Below are 17,540 nucleotides of genomic sequence, written 5' to 3'. Positions count from 1 at the left end.
CTCCGCAGTTTACAGGAAGGCGTGGGTGGCTGTCCAATCAGGACAGAGACAGACACACACACACACACACACACACACACACACACACACACACACGTAGAAGAAGGGCTAGCAAAGGACAACCATGCTAGATATGGCAAAAAAAAGGAAGAAGCCAACATGTTAGAACATAGGTGACCCTACGGTGCACAACCAAGGCTGAATACAGTCTGTGTTAATTTAAAAAATAGCCAATAGTTGGCAGAACAGTCCAATGCCACCAGCCATAACTAGAAGGTGGACTATGTGACTAAAAAGTCACAGGAGCAGAGAGAAGGGGGATAGTAGGTGGATAGAGCATACCACTCCACCTTATGTGGAGTGGTATGCCCTTACCACTCCACATAAGGTGGTGTATGCTAATCTCTCAGTATAATGTTTAAGGAGGGATACAAGGTATCCCTCTATCACCAAGAACTGTAGCTACTCACGGATAAGAAAATAATCTCAAAGGAGAACCCAAAGGGTTCCCAGCAACACTGCCCATAAGGGACTGTGTGCTGCAAAAGTTAAACACAGATGTCTTAACCCCTTAAGTGCAAAGAACAAGTTACTCTCTTACCTGGTAACGTTCTTTCGATGGGATGGTCCGACGACGTATTCCATATCTATGACAGTTAATCACCACAGCTGTGCTGCTTCGGAAACATTTTTCGGCGTCTGCGTCCTGCGTCAGTGCGCCGTCGTCGAGGACCTCCTCCGACGTCATCCGATGTGATAAGTAGGACGCACGTAGTCTTTTCCCCCAGAACGTGTGACATTAGTCTACTGCCAGTCAGACACAAAGCCTTGCGGAATGTAAGCTGCAATCGCATAAGAAATTCTGCAGCGGGGGAAGGTAGGGAGGGAGCGATATGGAATACGTCGTCGGACCATCCCATCGAAAGAACGTTACCAGGTAAGAGTAACTTGTTCTTCGAGGGGATTGGGTATTCCATATCTATGACAGACTCCCAAAGCAGTACCAGAGCAAGGAGGAGGAAAAGAATTTACAATTAAAATTTAGAATTGCCAATCAAATAGCAGAGCAAAGGACCGCCTTGCTAAAGGCCAGATCCTGTCCTCGGATGGAATCGAGGGAATAGTGATGTACAAATTTATGTACTGAAGCCCAGGTGGCTGCATCACAGATGTTGCGAATAGGAACGCCCCTCTGCAGGGCAGTAGATGCACCCATACCCCTGGTGGAATGGGCCCGCAAGCCAGCCGGTGGGTCCTTACCCGCCAAGCGGTAACACTCCGAGATGGCCAAAATAAATCCAGCGAGACAAAGTCCGTTTCGTCACAGGTTGTCCCAAACGCTTTCCAGCGTAACCAATAAAGAGTTGATCGTCCACTCTGACCCGGGACATGCAAGAAACATAAAAGCTTAAAGCTCTCCTAGGATCAAGCCTATGGAGACTCTCCTCTTCCTTTCCAGGATGCGGAGGACAAATGCCGGAAGAACCACCTTCTGGGCCAAATGAAATTCCGTCACTACCTTCGGAAGAAAAGAAGGACGGACTCGAAGGACAACCCTGTCCTTATGGAAAACAGTGAAGGGAGGCTTAACTGAAAGTGCCTGTAACTCACTCACTCTGCGAGCGGAAGTGACCGCAACTAAAAATACAGTTTTAAGAGTCAACAGTCTCAAAGGACAAGAGTGCAAAGGCTCAAAGGGAGCACCCGTTAGAAACCTGAGAACAAGGTTCAAATCCCAACCAGGCACCAGGAAAGTTGACGGAGGGAACACATTAGTGAGCCCTTTCAGAAACTGTGAAATTAAAGGGATTTTAAAGTAGGAACACTCTTCAGACGAGCGCTTAAAGATGGACAGCGCCGCCAGGTAACCTTTAATGGTACCCACTTGCAAGCCCCTGTGGGCCAAAGAAAGTAAAAAGGACAGAACCATGGGGATGTCACATGCAAAAGGATCCACATTATGAACTCTGCACCAGTCGCAGAACTTACGCCAACGGCAACGGTACAGAGACTTTGTTGCTGGCCGTCGGGCCGAGAGCAACACCTCCATCACGTCTTCAGGGAGGTCCCAATCCTTATAACTCAACCTTTCAGAAGCCAAGCGTGAAGGTTGAGGGATCGGACCTCTGGATGGAGAACCTGACCCCCCCTCCCCTGAGAGCAGATCGTCTCGGTAGGGAAGACGACGTGGAGGGCAGATGGATAAGTCGGGAAGGTCCGGGTACCACGTCCTCCGAGCCCACGCCGGAGCAACGAGGATCATCCGGGAACCGAACTTCCGTAATCTCCGCAGCACTTGCGGGATGACGGGGACTGGAGGAAACGCGTACAGCAGTGGGAATGACCACTCCACCACGAACGCGTCTCCTAAGGCTCCTTTTGGAGGAAATTCCCGCGAGCAGAACCTCTCGTACTTCCAGTTGACACTGGAGGCGAAGAGATCCACTTGACGGGACCCCCAAACGGCGAAGAGCTCCAAGAGAATCTCCTGAGCCAATTCCCACTTGTGAGAGATCGTGCTCTGCCTGCTCAGAGCGTCCGTCACGTTTTCGTCTCCGGCCAGATGAACTGCCGAGGTCGAAACTTCCTGCTGGATGGCCCAGAACTCGAGCTGCATCGCCTCCCTGCACAGAGGAAGTGACCCTGCCCCCCCCTTTTTGTTGAGGAAGTGCATGGCCACTGTGTTGTCCGTCCGGATTAGGACATTCTTTCCTCGCAGAGTCGGCAGAAAAGCCTACAGAGCTAGCCTGATGGCCCTCAGCTCAAACAGATTGATATGGAGTCTGGACTCCGACGGAGACCAACGACAGCCGACTGTCAGTTCGTTGACATGAGCTCCCCATCCCGTGAGGGATGCATCCGTCACGATCGTCACCTCCGGCCAGGGAAGCCAAAACGGAGCCCCCTTCATCAAGTTGCCTTCGACGGCTCACCACAGAAGGTCCTGGGCGACCAAGGGCGGCACCTGAACCGGGTCCGACATCCTGCCGGAGGACTGCGACCATTGCATCTTGAGTGCCCACTGCAAAGATCTCATCCGCAGGCGAGCCTCTGGCACCAGAAGAATGCAGGATGCCATGAGGCCGAGCAACCTCAAGAACTCGAACGCTGGGAGCGTCGGGGCATGCTGAAACTTGTGCACCATCTGCTGAATGTAAAGAGCCCTCACCTGGGGAGGAAAACACTGCCCCAGGGAAGTGTCGAGCACTGCTCCGAAGTACTGGAGCCGCTGTGTTGGCGTCAAATGGGACTTCTTTAAATTGAGGGAGAAGCCCAGCCTGTGAAGGGAGTGGCAGGTGACTGACAGATGATCCAGGACCTGCTCGGGAGAGCGTGCCCTGATCAACCAATCGTTCAGGTAGGGGTAGACGTGAATCCCCCCTTGCCCGAGATGTGCTGCCACCACCACCATGAGCTTGGTGAAAACCCTCGGGGCGGAGGTCAATCCGAACTGCAGGACCCGAAACTGAAAGTGCGAGTCGCCAACCGCGAACCTCAGGTACTTCTTGTGCTTGGGATGGATCGGCACATGGAAGTAAGCATCCTTGAGGTCGAGAGACACCAACCAGTCCTGAAGCTGAAGGGCCTGGAGGACTTGAGAGAGAGTAACCATCTTGAACTTGTCCTTCCTGAGGAGTTTGTTCAAACCGCGCAAGTCCATGATGGGTCTCAATCCCCAGTCTTTCTTCGAAATCAAAAAATAAGGGGAATACCATCCCTTGTTCCTCTCTGCTACAGGCACCAGTTCTATGGCGCCTTTCTCCAGCAGGGCTTGAATTTCCTGCGCAAGGAGCGGATCCGGACTCTTCAAAGAGAGGTTCCCTGATGGATTGTCGTGAGGCCTCTGCCGAAAGAGAAGACAGTAGCCGTGGGTTATGATCTCCAGAACCCACACATCTGAAGTAATGGCATGCCACTCTACAAGATGCTGCGCCAGCCTTCCCCCAACCGGCGAACCATGGGACATGGCCTCATGACTGAGTGGTAGCGGCTGCGGCGTTAGAGGGCAAAGAGGCAACTGCCAGAGCGGCCTTGGCACCACGGGTACCCTGTCGTCCACCTCTGGTACCCCTGCGTTGGCCTCTGACTGCCAGCTCCTCTCGCTTTACCAAAGGAGGAGTAATAACGAAAGGAACCACCCCTCCATTGCTGTCCCCTAGGACGAAAAAGCTGAGGTTGCCTGACTAAAGCTGCAGCCAAATCGTTAGGTGCTGCAGAGGTCTGCAACCTCTCAAGGCTCTCGTCAGCCTTGCTGCCAAAAAGGTGTTCACCGTCAAAGGGCATTTTGAGGAGCCGGGATTACACATCAGGAGCAAACCCCGACTTCCGCAACCACGCAAACCTGCGTATCACGGTGCTCGCCGCCATGGACCTGCTGACGCATTCAGCCCTGTCCAAACCCGACTGAACGGACTCACACATGGCATCCTTACCATCCTGGACCATAGCAAGGAAACCATCCCGTTCGTCCCCGTCGGGAATATGTTCAGCCGCTAAAGCAACACAGTTCCACAGAGTGCGTGCAACGAGACAAGGCACATATGGAGTTGGCCGCCTGAAGCGCCATACCACCCAAAGAAAACACTTTCTTCGCCCAGCCATCAAAACGTTTGTCGTCCCTATCCCCTGCTTTCCCGGGGCCGTGGCCGCCTGCACCACCAAACTCTCCGGAGTGGAGTGCCTGGTCAAGTAGCAGGGGTCGCTACTGGCTGGATGGTATTTTCGCGACAAGGACCTGCCCACCGCCGGGAGACATTCCGGAACAGTCCAAGCCGCCTCCACCATGAAACGGCAGTACCGGGTCAGTTGGGGGACCAACATCAAGGATGTCCGTGAGATCATCCTGCACAAACTCCCCTAGGGGAGCAGACCATCCCAAGTACTCGGAGACCCTAGCCATAAGGCGCCGGTACGAGGAATCGGCATGAGAGCTACGCTCAGGCCTACAAAACTCCACCTCCGGAGAGGTGTCCAGTCCACTGGCAAATTGGCTATGGCCCGAGACCATCTCATCTGGAACCTGACTAGGAACCAGGCCATCAGAGTCCTCATCCATCTCCGAAATATATTCCAGGTGGTGAAAAGAAGGCACTCGAGAGTGCTTGCTCTTAGCCAGAGCCTTTCTAGGGGGTTCCCCCGTGCCACGGGGTACCTCCGACACCCCAGCCTCGAAAGGCTTGGAGGGCGTCAAGTGAATCGGCGTTGAGAGAACAGGCATCGGCGCCGAGAGGATCGGCGTCGACGTCAGATGCAGCGCCGCCAGCATCGACACAGCCCTCGAAGCCGGAGCTCCGAGCGTGTCCTTCGACCACCTGAGCGTCGACGGCTTCGACGACTTCCTCGGAACCGGAGCCTCGAGAAAGCCTGTCGACGCCCTCGATGCCTCAGGCGTCGATGTCTTCCTCGAAGACATCACAGGTGCACACGGTCTCGAGCGTGTCGAGGACCGGGACCTGGAACGGGTACGTCGAGAACAAGTCCCCTTGTCTGAAAGGGACCTCTCCCGTGACTCGTGCCGACCACTCTTGCGAGCGGTGTCTCTTGACCTTTCACGGCCGACCGCACTCGGGGGCGCGGACGGCTTAGTACCCTGCGACTCGAGAATCGCCAGCATTTTCTTCCCGAAGGAAGCCCATTCCTCCGGCGTCGCACGGCTGGTGGGGTAAGTGACGTGCCGGGCAGAGTCCTCAGAAGAGGACCTGGAAGACGACCGGTGTCGGCGGTTCCGAGAATGGCTTGAAGAGGCCGAGGAGTGGCGAGACCGACTCCTAGAAGGAGACCCACGAGACTTCCGACGATGACGCGGAGAGTCACCCCTCGAATCATCCGTCGAAAGCCCCGCAGACTTAGACTTCCTGGGCTTGGACACCCGACCTACCGACAACTTCTTCTTACGTTCGCGTAAGGCTTTGGACGTGAGTGACTGGCAGTCGATACAGTCATCCGTGTCGTGGGCCTCCCCGAGGCACCAGAGGCAGGCGTCGTGCGAGTCCGTCACCGACATCTTGGACCCACACTCCCCGCACTTCTTGAAACCCGGACGCGGGGTCAAAGACGAAGTAGAAGACATCTTCACACGAAGGATTTGCACAAAACGAACAGGTTCGAAGAACCGAGAAGAACAGAACTCCAAAGAGTCGAGGCGTGAACCGAGAATCACGAAGCAACACGTTCGCGGAAAAAACGGAACTGAGGCCACGTGCGTCGTGCGTCCTACTTATCACATCGGATGACGTCGGACGTCGGAGGAGGCCCTCGACGACGGCGCATCGACGTCATCGACGCAGGACGCAGAAAAAAGTTTCCGAAGCAGCACAGCTGTGGTGATTACATGTCATAGATATGGAATACGTCGGAGGACCCAATCCCCTCGAAGTGAAGGACATTTGTGTTGGAAGCAGAACTTGGCAATTGGGAGAAACCTTTGTGTCTGTTTCCTTTTGAAGTTAAACTTGATTGTTGAAGTGAACTTTATTCATTGGAACTTTGATTTGGAAAATCTCCTTTAATTTTGGGGTAAGGGATCCGACCCTCGTTACAAGAATATTTGGTTCCAATTATTATTTTGTTGAATTTGAACAGCCATATGAATACCTGAAATGCTTGAGTTGTATATATAGGTGAGGGACCGATATCCTTGTGTATTAGAGTGTTTCCTTTTAGTCTTCTTATTATTTTTGCATTTATATAGCGCTACGAACCCTCCGGCATCTGAGCGCTGCTTATTACCCACTGTGTGTGGTGCTCATTTAGTGACCTCGGAAGGATAAAAGGCTGAGTTTTGCCCTGCCAGGATTCGAACTTGTGTTGGCATGCTCTGCACAGATGTCAAAGTGAGCGCTCTACTCGCTGTGCTATCTGACTGGCTATCATACTTCCATAGGCAGGGAAACACACGTTAGGTTAGGGAAAGTGAGGCGTTTATCACACCCTTTTAAGTTAATAAAATGGCTTCCTGTGAAAAACCTTTATCAAACTGTCTGCCTCGCTTTTCTGAGCCTTCACACCACCCTTAACTGATTAGAATTTGCTTAAAGCTCAGTAGCTACACATTGTGGACACATTACATTTTCCCCCAAGGCCAACTTAGCTCTAGTTGAACTGGGAATCACCATGTGGCGATGAGCCATCTGACACTGGGAAAAACCCATGGATTGAAACAATGGGAAAAACATCTGAATTGCTGCTAATTTGGGCAGAAAAGGAATGCATGCAGATTCGTCCAGGGCAAACCAAAGGGAAATAAATCAGTAAAAAAAACGAAAATAACAAGGTGCTTATCAAAGGATTAAGTTTACACAAATGTTCAAACCAAGAAGATTAGTATTAGCTGGATAAGAGAACGGCATGCCAGTTCTAGTCCAACCCATTTTTCATAAATTAAAGAACCCCGGCTGTGGCCCACTGGGAACCGAGGAGCGGGCACAAGGGTGCTGTGTGCATCCACCGCCCATACATATATTTTACACAACTCACACAGCCTGTGATCCAACAATAAAGTAGACACAAGGACGCAAAACTTTGGACAGGAAGAGGGCCCAGTAATCTGAGAAACCCAAGTGCCTATTTTGTTCAAGTAACAACTGAAACATCACTTTTTGCTTTCCTAAACAAGGTCAATAAGTTTCCTTAGGCATTGGTGCACACATAGTATGTAAGGATTCAGAAGTTCCCAGCAGTTGTCAAAATAGATTGTCCCTTATTCAATTTAAGTCCGCTCCTCAGTTTCCTCATTAGAACATTCATCACAGAAGATGGTTAATAGTACGTACCAGAATACGATCAAAAGCCGAGGGAGTGCCTCCTCGCTGAACATGGCCAAGGACAGTAACTCTGGTGTCAAATCCCAATCTTTGGACAACCAGCTGTTTAATAGAAATCAAGAACAGAATGTTGTGTTAATGGTAATCCCTTTAAAACTGACAGGTAACAAAATGTAAAATAGTACATGTCCTTGTGCAGAGGAGCTCTACGCCTGATGTCTCAGGACATTTTCAAGTAGGAGTATTTGATAAAAAGTGCAGGTAATATATTGTTAATACAAAAGCTATTGTGTCTCCTCAGTAGTTATCCTGATGAAGACAATTGTGGTCTGCGTAGTTCTACAATTTGGATGCTTTCTCCTTTCAAACCCTGCCTCCCAATACGCACACCAAAAAGCGTACACATCAATCACTAAAAACAATTCCATTATTTAATTCTACTTTTCCCAATAAACATGCAACTACTATTCCTGCCCTTTTGCCCATCATCTCTAAGCCCCAAGTAGAAGGATCCCCCATACAATACAAACAACCATTAAATACAATTTCATGTGATGGGCCGTTTCACCATCCCACACCATATGTGGCATCATTCTACTACAAGGATCATGCAAATCTGCTGTCCACTCCCTCAAAAATGTTAGGCTGACTGATCCACATCTATGAAAGCACACTCCGATGCTACACACAGAAACTTCACAAGTTCCCATCATGTAATTCTTTCTTGGCATCCCTAATGCAAGCAATCAAAAAAATATTGAACCTGCACCACACCTCTAGTAGGGGACTCCACTTCCAAAGACAGATGCAGAGACCTTTATACTAACAAAATAATGAAAGACGATGTATGCATCTCAAACTGGACTAGGACATCCCTACACCCAAATAGCCAGTGACTAGGGGAACCACAATGATAGTGACATTTTGCTAAATTTCTGGGGTACACAACATTTTACTTGGCGCACAGGGTGTAGAGCTCCTCGCTCCTAAAGTAGCAGACTTGCCAGAGTAAACAAGGTAACCCTCTACAATGCATGAGCTGGTTTAAAAGGTACAGTAAACACTTTTGATTATAACAAAGGGAAGGTTAACACAATATATGTGTACATTCTTTATTATTAAGTTATGCATAGGAAATGACTACAAAATATACAGGCAAATAATTGAAAAATAGGTTTCTGAACATGGCTCAAAATGGATGGGATATCCCAGTACGGGAGCCCTGCAGCAAGGAAAGAACAGAACAAACCACTGTAGGTGAGTCAGGGGGGCAACCACCGGGAGACCCCAATGCAGAAGTGAAAACATTCCTCCCAGTGAAGAGTCTTCCAATTGGAACACTTGTAGCAGCAGCAAGGATGGTCGTGGCTCACAGTGGGATGGGCAGGATCAGCAACATAAGATACCAAACCTCAGAAGATTGAACATGAAAGCCCAGCTAAGTTCAAAGAGGCCTACTGAAGATGTGCAGACTAAGAAACTGACTGAAGAATTAAAATACAGCAATGGTGACCTAGTCAGGGTTCACAGAGTGCAGTTTGAAGAATGTGCAGCTGGACACACCACTGGAGGTCTCCTCACAAGATGGGTGGTACTAGGGTTGCACTACATAGATGGATTGTTAAACAAAAGGTCCGGAGGCAGCAGCCATATCGGGATAACGGGAGGATGTGTTGCTCAGTTTCAGAGATCACAGAGCACAGGCAATCCCTGAGAGTTCTATAGTAACAAATGGCAGGGCAGCCAGCTGTTTCCCACTATCAACAGGAAAGACCACACACTGGTTCTTCTGGTCAGGAGCATCGCCCAAAAAAGCTTCAGTGATTTTTCTTGGATCAGTCTCTCTGGATGCTAAAAAGCCCATTCGTGGACAACGTTTCCGGTGCCAGTTACATATATAATACCAGACAAGAGGGTAAAGAGTACCCCTAATCACCAATAACACATGCCTGCACCATTCAAACATGGGGCAGCCAACCAATCAGTGCTGGCAACTCCACAAAATATTTTTCAGACAATCTTCAGGGCAAATATGTGGGATGTGGATTCCAGAGCAATCTCAATACACACAACAGTTCGTCCGGATCCCGATGGGCTTAGGACCCCCCTCACTGCAGGAGCAGTGGTGCCTCCACGCCAGGTGAGGCTAGCATTGTTTTACCTTGGCAGGACCGCCATACCCCAGCTTTCACATTTGGCGTCACAAGCAGATTCGAAATCTGCTTTACTACACACAATTCGAGGGAAGCTGCATTGTCAGTGCTCCGTGCAGCACCGTGCTTCGGTTGCTGCATTAAGGGTGATTATTTGTATTGGCCGCCATTAGCCTCCTCGAGGATACAACCAATTCCAAGATGGCCGCCCGCCTACATTCGCCAGACCACACAGCCCACTTCAGTGTGAACCTGGCATGATTGGCTCCCTGCCCGCTCTTCAGCCAATCCCGTCGCCGGCAGGCGTCAAGCCGGCACACCCACTAAGGCCACACCAAGGCTTCCTGTCTGGAGCATGTCCGGAGGCGTCCAAGGCCTGGGCCACAGACCCTGGCCTCATCTCGGTAAGCTTGCCCTGAACTTGCAGCTCACCGTCTCTTTCCCAGTCACAACCTTGCCTACCCATAAATCCCACATGCGCTGCACTTCACGATGGCTTTTGTGCATCATAGACTTCGGTCCTCCGCCCCCATGTTGTTGCCTTTCTTGCTGTAATGCAACATTGCATAGCAGCGCATCCACCTAGGAACGCTTATGTGTATTTGTAATACATGCTCAGCTCAGCACATCTGTCTATGGATGGCTGCACCTGCCCTACTACGTCCCATGTCCAGACCTCGCTGAATTTACGGTCGCGCTCAGTTTACCACACTTAGCACGACCGCTATTAGGATTGCCTCGCTGGTCCCACGGCGCAACAGACTTTGCCTCCAACCGCCTTTACCGGAGTCTGGTGTACTGTAGTCACTGCATTTAGCATGAACTTTGCATCAAGCCTGTTACTGTACTCTCCATGCCTTATTGCTGCTTGTGACTGCACCTAGTCGGATACTGTACTTTCCATGCCTTATTGCTGCCAGTGTTAGGCTCTGCATCTAGCCTATTACTGTATCCTTCCAATACTCCTTCATTTGAGCATATTGCGAATTTGCCTAATTTGTTCTTGCCCACTGTCTTGCTTTGCACCTCTGCTATTTATTACAACCAAGCACAATTCGAATCTGCCTTCCCTGTACTAGCCAACTTGATTTGCCCATAGTTATACGTTGCAGTCTGCTCTTTTGTACTATAAGAGCACAATTTGAATCTGCCTATTTGGTTTCTGCCCACTGTCATGCTTTGCACTTCTGCTATTTTGTACTACCTGAGAAAAATTCGAATCTGCTCACCCTGCAGCACTAGCTAACCTGTTGCACCCACTACTATGCTAGGCTTTATGTTATGCTATGCATGATTGTTATGCTATGCTTGATGCGCCGTCTACCCATCTGAACCTACCTATCATACATCTCTTCGGCAGATAGTGCGACATTTAGAATAAGTCATGTGGCTTCTGCCATCTGCTTGCCACTACATCTACCACTGGATCACCCTGGTGTACCTAATTTTTAGGTAAAGCGCCGAACCTCTTAATACTACCGACTACTCCCCTTCCTCATATCCGAGCACCATGTCACAAAGCATCAGCATCATAGCCAACCCATACGACAATGACCCAGCCTTGTGGATACAACACTTCACTACCAAACCCACACCCAATCAACCAAGCGCTCTTCGGCTCAGGAATCACAGACTTAGATCAAGATTACCTCCTGCCACATCTGTCCAGCGCAACCTTACCAAAACCTCACAGTCCCCTATACAGAGGACACCCCACCCCACTGCCCCTCCCAACAAACTCAAAGGTGCCCTCATTAATGCTAGGTCCATCACAGCCTATGCTCTAGATATTACTGATTTAATTACAGTCCATAACCTCGACTTCATCTCCATTACTGAAACGTGGCTCCACGCAGCATCCGGCCCACTCCTTGCCCTCGCCATCCCGAACGGCCACACCATCAACAGAATCGACCGACACGCCTCTTCCAAAGGAGGTGGAGTCGCATTCATCCACAGGGACAACATCTCTATGAGAACCATCCCTAACACTCAAATCATTTCTGCTGAGTTGTTGTCGGTGAAGCTCACTCTCTCCCAGACTAACACCGCAACCATACACCTCATCTACCGACCTCCAGGACCACTTGGATCCTTCACAGATGACCTTACATCCATTCTGATGAACAATACTAAACCATACTCTCAGGTGATAGTACTTGGTGACCTTAATCTTGGCCTAACTGATACTAAGGACCACCTGGCCACCGAGGTTGCATCGACTCAACAACCTAGGCTTTCAGCAGCGCATTCTTGAACTCACTCATAACAAGGGTAGAACGCTTGACTGGATCGCCTATCTCAACTGCAACATTACGATAAGCGCCAACCAAGCCTGTGCCTGGTCTGACCATCACACTATTATCTTCCAATTACCAGCTACCAATCCACATACCAAACCTACCATTGCCCCCGCTATTCCCACTAGGAACAAAAAAGACATTATCAGAGATAAACCTATCCTCCTCATCCTCCCCATCCTCAACAACTGTGCCTCACAGCACAAAGACCCCACTGTCCTTGTAGACATCAAACACTGCGTAGAACTATTGACTACATAGCCCCGCTTAAACTTCGTAAAGCCAAACAGCGAGCCCATCTAAACTCTTGGTTCACCCACAGCTTAGAGTCCTGCGCATAGAAAAGCGAAGAGCCGAGTCTCTCTGGAAAAGCCACCCTTGCAAATCCAATAAAGACCGTCTTGCTATCACTTCCCTCAACTACAAGGAAGCGATCCTGCATGCCAAAAAAGAAACTTACAATCAGCGGATATCCCAAGCAGAATCCAGCACAAGGGAGCTCTTCACAATCCTCAAAGAACTAGAATCCCCCTCCCCTGCATTGGACACCTGCAACAAGGACAGCACGTGGTGTAACAATATTCAAAGTGCTCTTAACAGAATTTCCACCCTACAATCTAAAATCAATGACAAACAAACCACCCTCATCTCCTCTCCCCTTTCCAAACTAGTGACGCTCCCTACAGCCTCCTTTACCCACACTTCTTTCAGCTTCACCCCACTTACCACTTCAGAGGTAGAAAACCTTATTTTCAACCTGAAACCATCCAACTGCCAAGGCGACTCCTGCCCAGCACCTATCATTAAGGAATCTGCACACGACCTGGCGCCCTTTATAACAACGTTCATCAATTCTTCGTTCCAATCTGGAATGGTGCCCAACAACCTGAAGGATGCCTGTGTTATCCCCCTCTTAAAAAAACCAACTCTTGACCCTGAGGTTCCCACTAACTACAGACCCATTACCACTGTCCCTTTCGTCCTAAAAATATTAGGCAGAGCAGCATACCTTCAGATTCAGAATTACCTAGAAATCAACAATCTCCTCGGCACTAGACAATCTGGTTTCAGACCCAAACATGGGACAGAAACAGCTCTTCTAGACCTGAAAACTCAAATTGAGGACTTAAAAGATAACAGCAAACTTGCCCTCCTTCTCCTACTGGACTTATCCGCTGCCTTCGACTTGGTCAACCACCAAATCCTCTGTCAGCACCTAAAATCTGCCGCCCACTTCTCGGACAAGGCCACCAACTGGATTAGGTCTTTCCTTGACAAAAGACAAATGAGTCTTCTCACCTACCTCTTCTGCAGACCCCGCATCAGTCCCCTGCGGAGTCCCTCAGAGGTCCTGTGTCCCTCCCACACTCTACAATGTATTCACCAAACCATTGTTTGATGTGCTCGACTATCTGGGTGTCACCTACACCAACTACGCTGATGACACCCAGATACTCATTCCCATTACCGGTGACTACATTGTCGACTCCAAAGCTCTGAACGACATCTACCAAGTCATTCAAGCGTGGATGGCCCAACATGAGTTATGGCTCAATGATGACAAGACAGAGCTCCTCAACTTGGGAACACAACAGAGGTTAAACAAACTGAACCCTTTGTTCAGGTCCTTCAATATCGACGGTAACTCCATCAAAGTATCTAAAGATACGAAAACCTTAGGAATCTACCTCGATACCACACTCTCCCTCACCCGACATACCAATGCAGTTGTAGCTGCATCAACCTACACCTGCAAACTGATCACAGCCTGCTGCCCCTTCCTCACCACACAAAATTGCATCACCGTCGCCAGGACATTGGTCATGTCCAAACTGGACTATTGTAATGCCTTATACCAAGGCACCAATCAACGGAACCTAAAACTCCAGATCACCCAAAACAGTGCCATCAGAGCAGCACTCAACCTATCCAGATCAGCACACATCTCTGTAACCAGGAAGAACCTTCTCTGGTTATCAGTCTCCCAAAGGATCTCCCTGAAAGTTTTGGCACTCACCTACAAATGTGTAAACAAGTTAACAAGTTGCACCCCCCCCCCCATCTACCTAGCCTCACGCTTCACCCAATACATTCCCACACAGACTCTGAGATCGGTCCACAACCAAGGGATCTCGATCCCCAAATATAGGCTGCAAACAGCTGGAGGGGTCAGCTTCCCAGTCCAGGCGGCTAAACTCTAGAATACCTTGCCACTCACCATTAGAAATTTACCGTCATTCAACTCATTTAAACACAAAGCAAAGCTCTGGCTCACCACCTCACATGAACCATTGGTCACAGCCAGACTCCCAACTTAACTAGGGGGACCATAGGATCCAGTACTGAACCAACTGTTATTTCACCTTTGTATAAATTATCTGCTACGTTAACTGTAACCCTGTTCTATGTGACTTTCCTGTAATTTCCTATGTATGTGTGTAACCTACTGTTTAAGATATGCGCCCGGTTGCCTATGGGCCTGGCTGCACTATACAAATAAAACAAATACAAATACAAAATACAAATATAACCCCAGCAATCACTCACTAATGCCACACCATCTCTGCTGGAACCCACATCAGAAAAACGACCCTACATATCATTCACGTCTCCACCGGATGAGATGGACATCTAGAATCTGGCCTGGTGGGCAGATTTTAGGAGGCCACCCTAGTTATAGTGAACAGGGAACTCGGAGAGGTTATCCAAACCCCAATCAATATAGCAATGGAGAGGAGTCTAGCCTATTCTCAGGAGAGTCTGATTGGGGTCAGGGTTCTACAGTGAGTCCACATGGTGAGTATACAATAATTTAAATTAGACAGAAATGTGTAAGAAAACAAATATTTATTCTAGGCTTTAAACACAAATAATGAAACCAGCAGGTGATACTATTGCACAATACTCAATAACATATATACATTCACAATAGGGTCTTAAAATGCGTTCACCAGCAAAGGCGGTAAAGTAAAGTATTGCAGTAAAAAGGGAACCAAGTCACAGGTGGTATAACCTACCTTCAGCAGGCCAAGCCATAAGAAGAAAGGTGCCTTGTGCCCAAAGGTTACAAAAGCTGGAGAGCTGAACAGTACACTGGGTGGTCCAAGGACACTTCCAAAGGCTCAGGATGGTTGGACCCTTGAGGATACATTGAGACTTGTTGGTCCCACCACTCCAGGGGTTGAAGGACCGCACAGGGCCTTTACAGATCAGGTAGTCCAACAGGGCTTCACCAGGCCAGATACAGGAAGGGGACCAGCCCTATTCTGAAGTTTTCTTCGGATGTTCTGTTGGCTGTTCTTCTATGAGGGATTCTTGGCTGCAGCGCTAGAAATCAGTGCAGCAGTCTTATCCAAAATCCAGCCTGGGAGCAAGTCCAAGCCCACCAATGGTAAGGATCTGCACCAAACAGCCAGTAGCAGTACAATCAAGGACAACTACTGGTTTCTGTTGGGTAGAATTTCATTTTGTGTGCATAGTTCTCCTCACTTATGAGCCCCTCTGCACTTTTGGCTGGACTCTAGGATTTTTTTTAGTCAGTTTTCCTGAGTGAGTGGGAGCCTTTTCCCATATTCAGCCTTTTACTATACCTCTGGGAACCATTTTCAACCATTCTGGTTGTACCCCTTTGGAGCAATGCTTTTCTTCACTGTTTAAGGCATCTGCAATTTATAATTGCAGCACACAGCACTTTCTGTACAGTGTTGCTGAGAGCTCTTTGAGCTGCCTTTTGTATTTTCCTCATGATAACTGTTTCCAAGGCTAGGGGGATACTTTTTATTCTACATAACTTTTATTTTGTGGAATCAGCACCTACACCCCCATCCCCCACCTTATGTGGAGTGCCAAGGGCACACATGTTATCCCTTTTGCCACTTCTCCTGTAACTTCCTAGTTACAGTGACAAGTTCATATGAGTTACTGGTGGCAGTCGATATTTTCTACTGATTTTTTTATGAACCATACACGCAGGCTGCTGTTGCAAGGGACACATAGGCCACCAATGTATTAAAATGGTGCCTGTCTTCTTTTTTCGCCAACACTTGATGACTTGTCCTTTCTTGAGCCTTCTTCTGCAGTGCTGGGCAGGGGAGGTACCGCTCACTAAGTCTTTGCCAACGTGTCTGGGAGGACTGGAAGCTGGGAGTGCACCAAAACTCCACAGGTCTTTGTCCTCCGGTGTGTCCACTTGAATCCAGTTCTGACTGGGAGGCTGGCTGTCCTTTTGGAAGTTTTAATGTGGCATGACTGCCAATTGGCTGGGTTACTGTATAAAGGAGAGTGTCCTGGAGCGGAAGGAGGGTGTTGACCCATGGACGAAGGAGAAAAAAAAAAAGAAATTAGCAGAATAAGAAATCTACAGCCATCTTGAGCGACTGCCAGTGACTGCTGAGTGACCACTGCTGCTCCAACCTCCTCTTCTGATCGATAGGGAAGATCCAGACTGGACGACTTCCTCCCCCTGGAGGGTCTAACCAGTCTCGAGACAACCTGCATTTTGCGCCATCCCTCGAAGAACTGACTATCATGGGCTGCTATTCTGCAATACCCTGGACCAGGGGTGTTGCTAGGTCTGGAAAAGATCAGGGGCTAAGCCAATGTCGGGACTGCTGGGACTAGGGGCTAGCATGCATTTTGGTTGTAGCACCTGAGCTATCCGGGCTACAACCGAAAGACCCAGGGCTATAGCCCCATAAGCCCCCCCCACCCCCTAGCAACGCCTCTGCCTTGGACCAATTTACTGTGCATGGTATCCTGAAGGGCAGTTAAGGCTGTAACTTCGTGGGCATCCTGCTGGTCCTAGAGTGATTCTTTCCCGCTTCGAAACGTCTCCACTTCCAAGTTGGGGCCAGAGAAAGGGAGAGAAGCCTGATGTGTGACAGCCATTGCTAAACCAAAGCCTTCATCGAGCCCCAACAAGCCAGTATCAAGAAGATCGTCTGCTGGGCATCACATCACAAGAAGCTGACCATCTGCTCCTGCAAAAAGTTCCTTCTTCAGCCTCCAGGCCAAAAATCTGAACCGGAACTGCTGTCGCCTCACCTGGGGACACGCCGTTGACATGGTCTTCTTTCTTCATTAAAAGGTACTTCCCACTCCTAGGAACTTACATGGGTGCTTGCTGTGATGATTTGGAAGGGTGCTGAAGTAAGGCTTTGACACAATGCTTGTAGAATTTTGGATAAAGACTTTTAGTAATAACTAGCAGAAGTACCCATTCTTCAAATGGTTCCTGTAGACAGACATAACACTCTCCAATTGTTGAAAATGAATGCTCCTGTAGGTCACTGTTACGCCTCACCCAGGCGTGGTGCATTGCGGTG

The 17,540-nt window shown here is 49.2% G+C and overlaps 1 protein-coding gene across 1 annotated transcript in view; it reads right to left on the bottom strand.

Annotated features, from left to right (window-relative positions):
• Positions 1-17,540, bottom strand: part of PFKL (phosphofructokinase, liver type) — a 697,584-nt gene that overhangs the window by 353,229 nt on the left and 326,815 nt on the right. The window contains exon 9 of the mRNA XM_069615767.1: positions 7,773-7,865. Coding sequence (XP_069471868.1) covers positions 7,773-7,865 — 93 coding nt within the window. The remainder of the gene's footprint in view (positions 1-7,772; positions 7,866-17,540) is intronic.

Source organism: Ambystoma mexicanum, chromosome 9 (genome assembly GCF_040938575.1).
Source record: "Ambystoma mexicanum isolate Mex_15411 chromosome 9, UKY_AmexF1_1, whole genome shotgun sequence".
In the NCBI taxonomy this organism is placed as follows: domain Eukaryota; kingdom Metazoa; phylum Chordata; class Amphibia; order Caudata; family Ambystomatidae; genus Ambystoma; species Ambystoma mexicanum.
The sequence above is the reverse complement of the archived record's forward strand: the minus strand, read 5'-3'. Positions and strand labels throughout refer to the sequence as shown.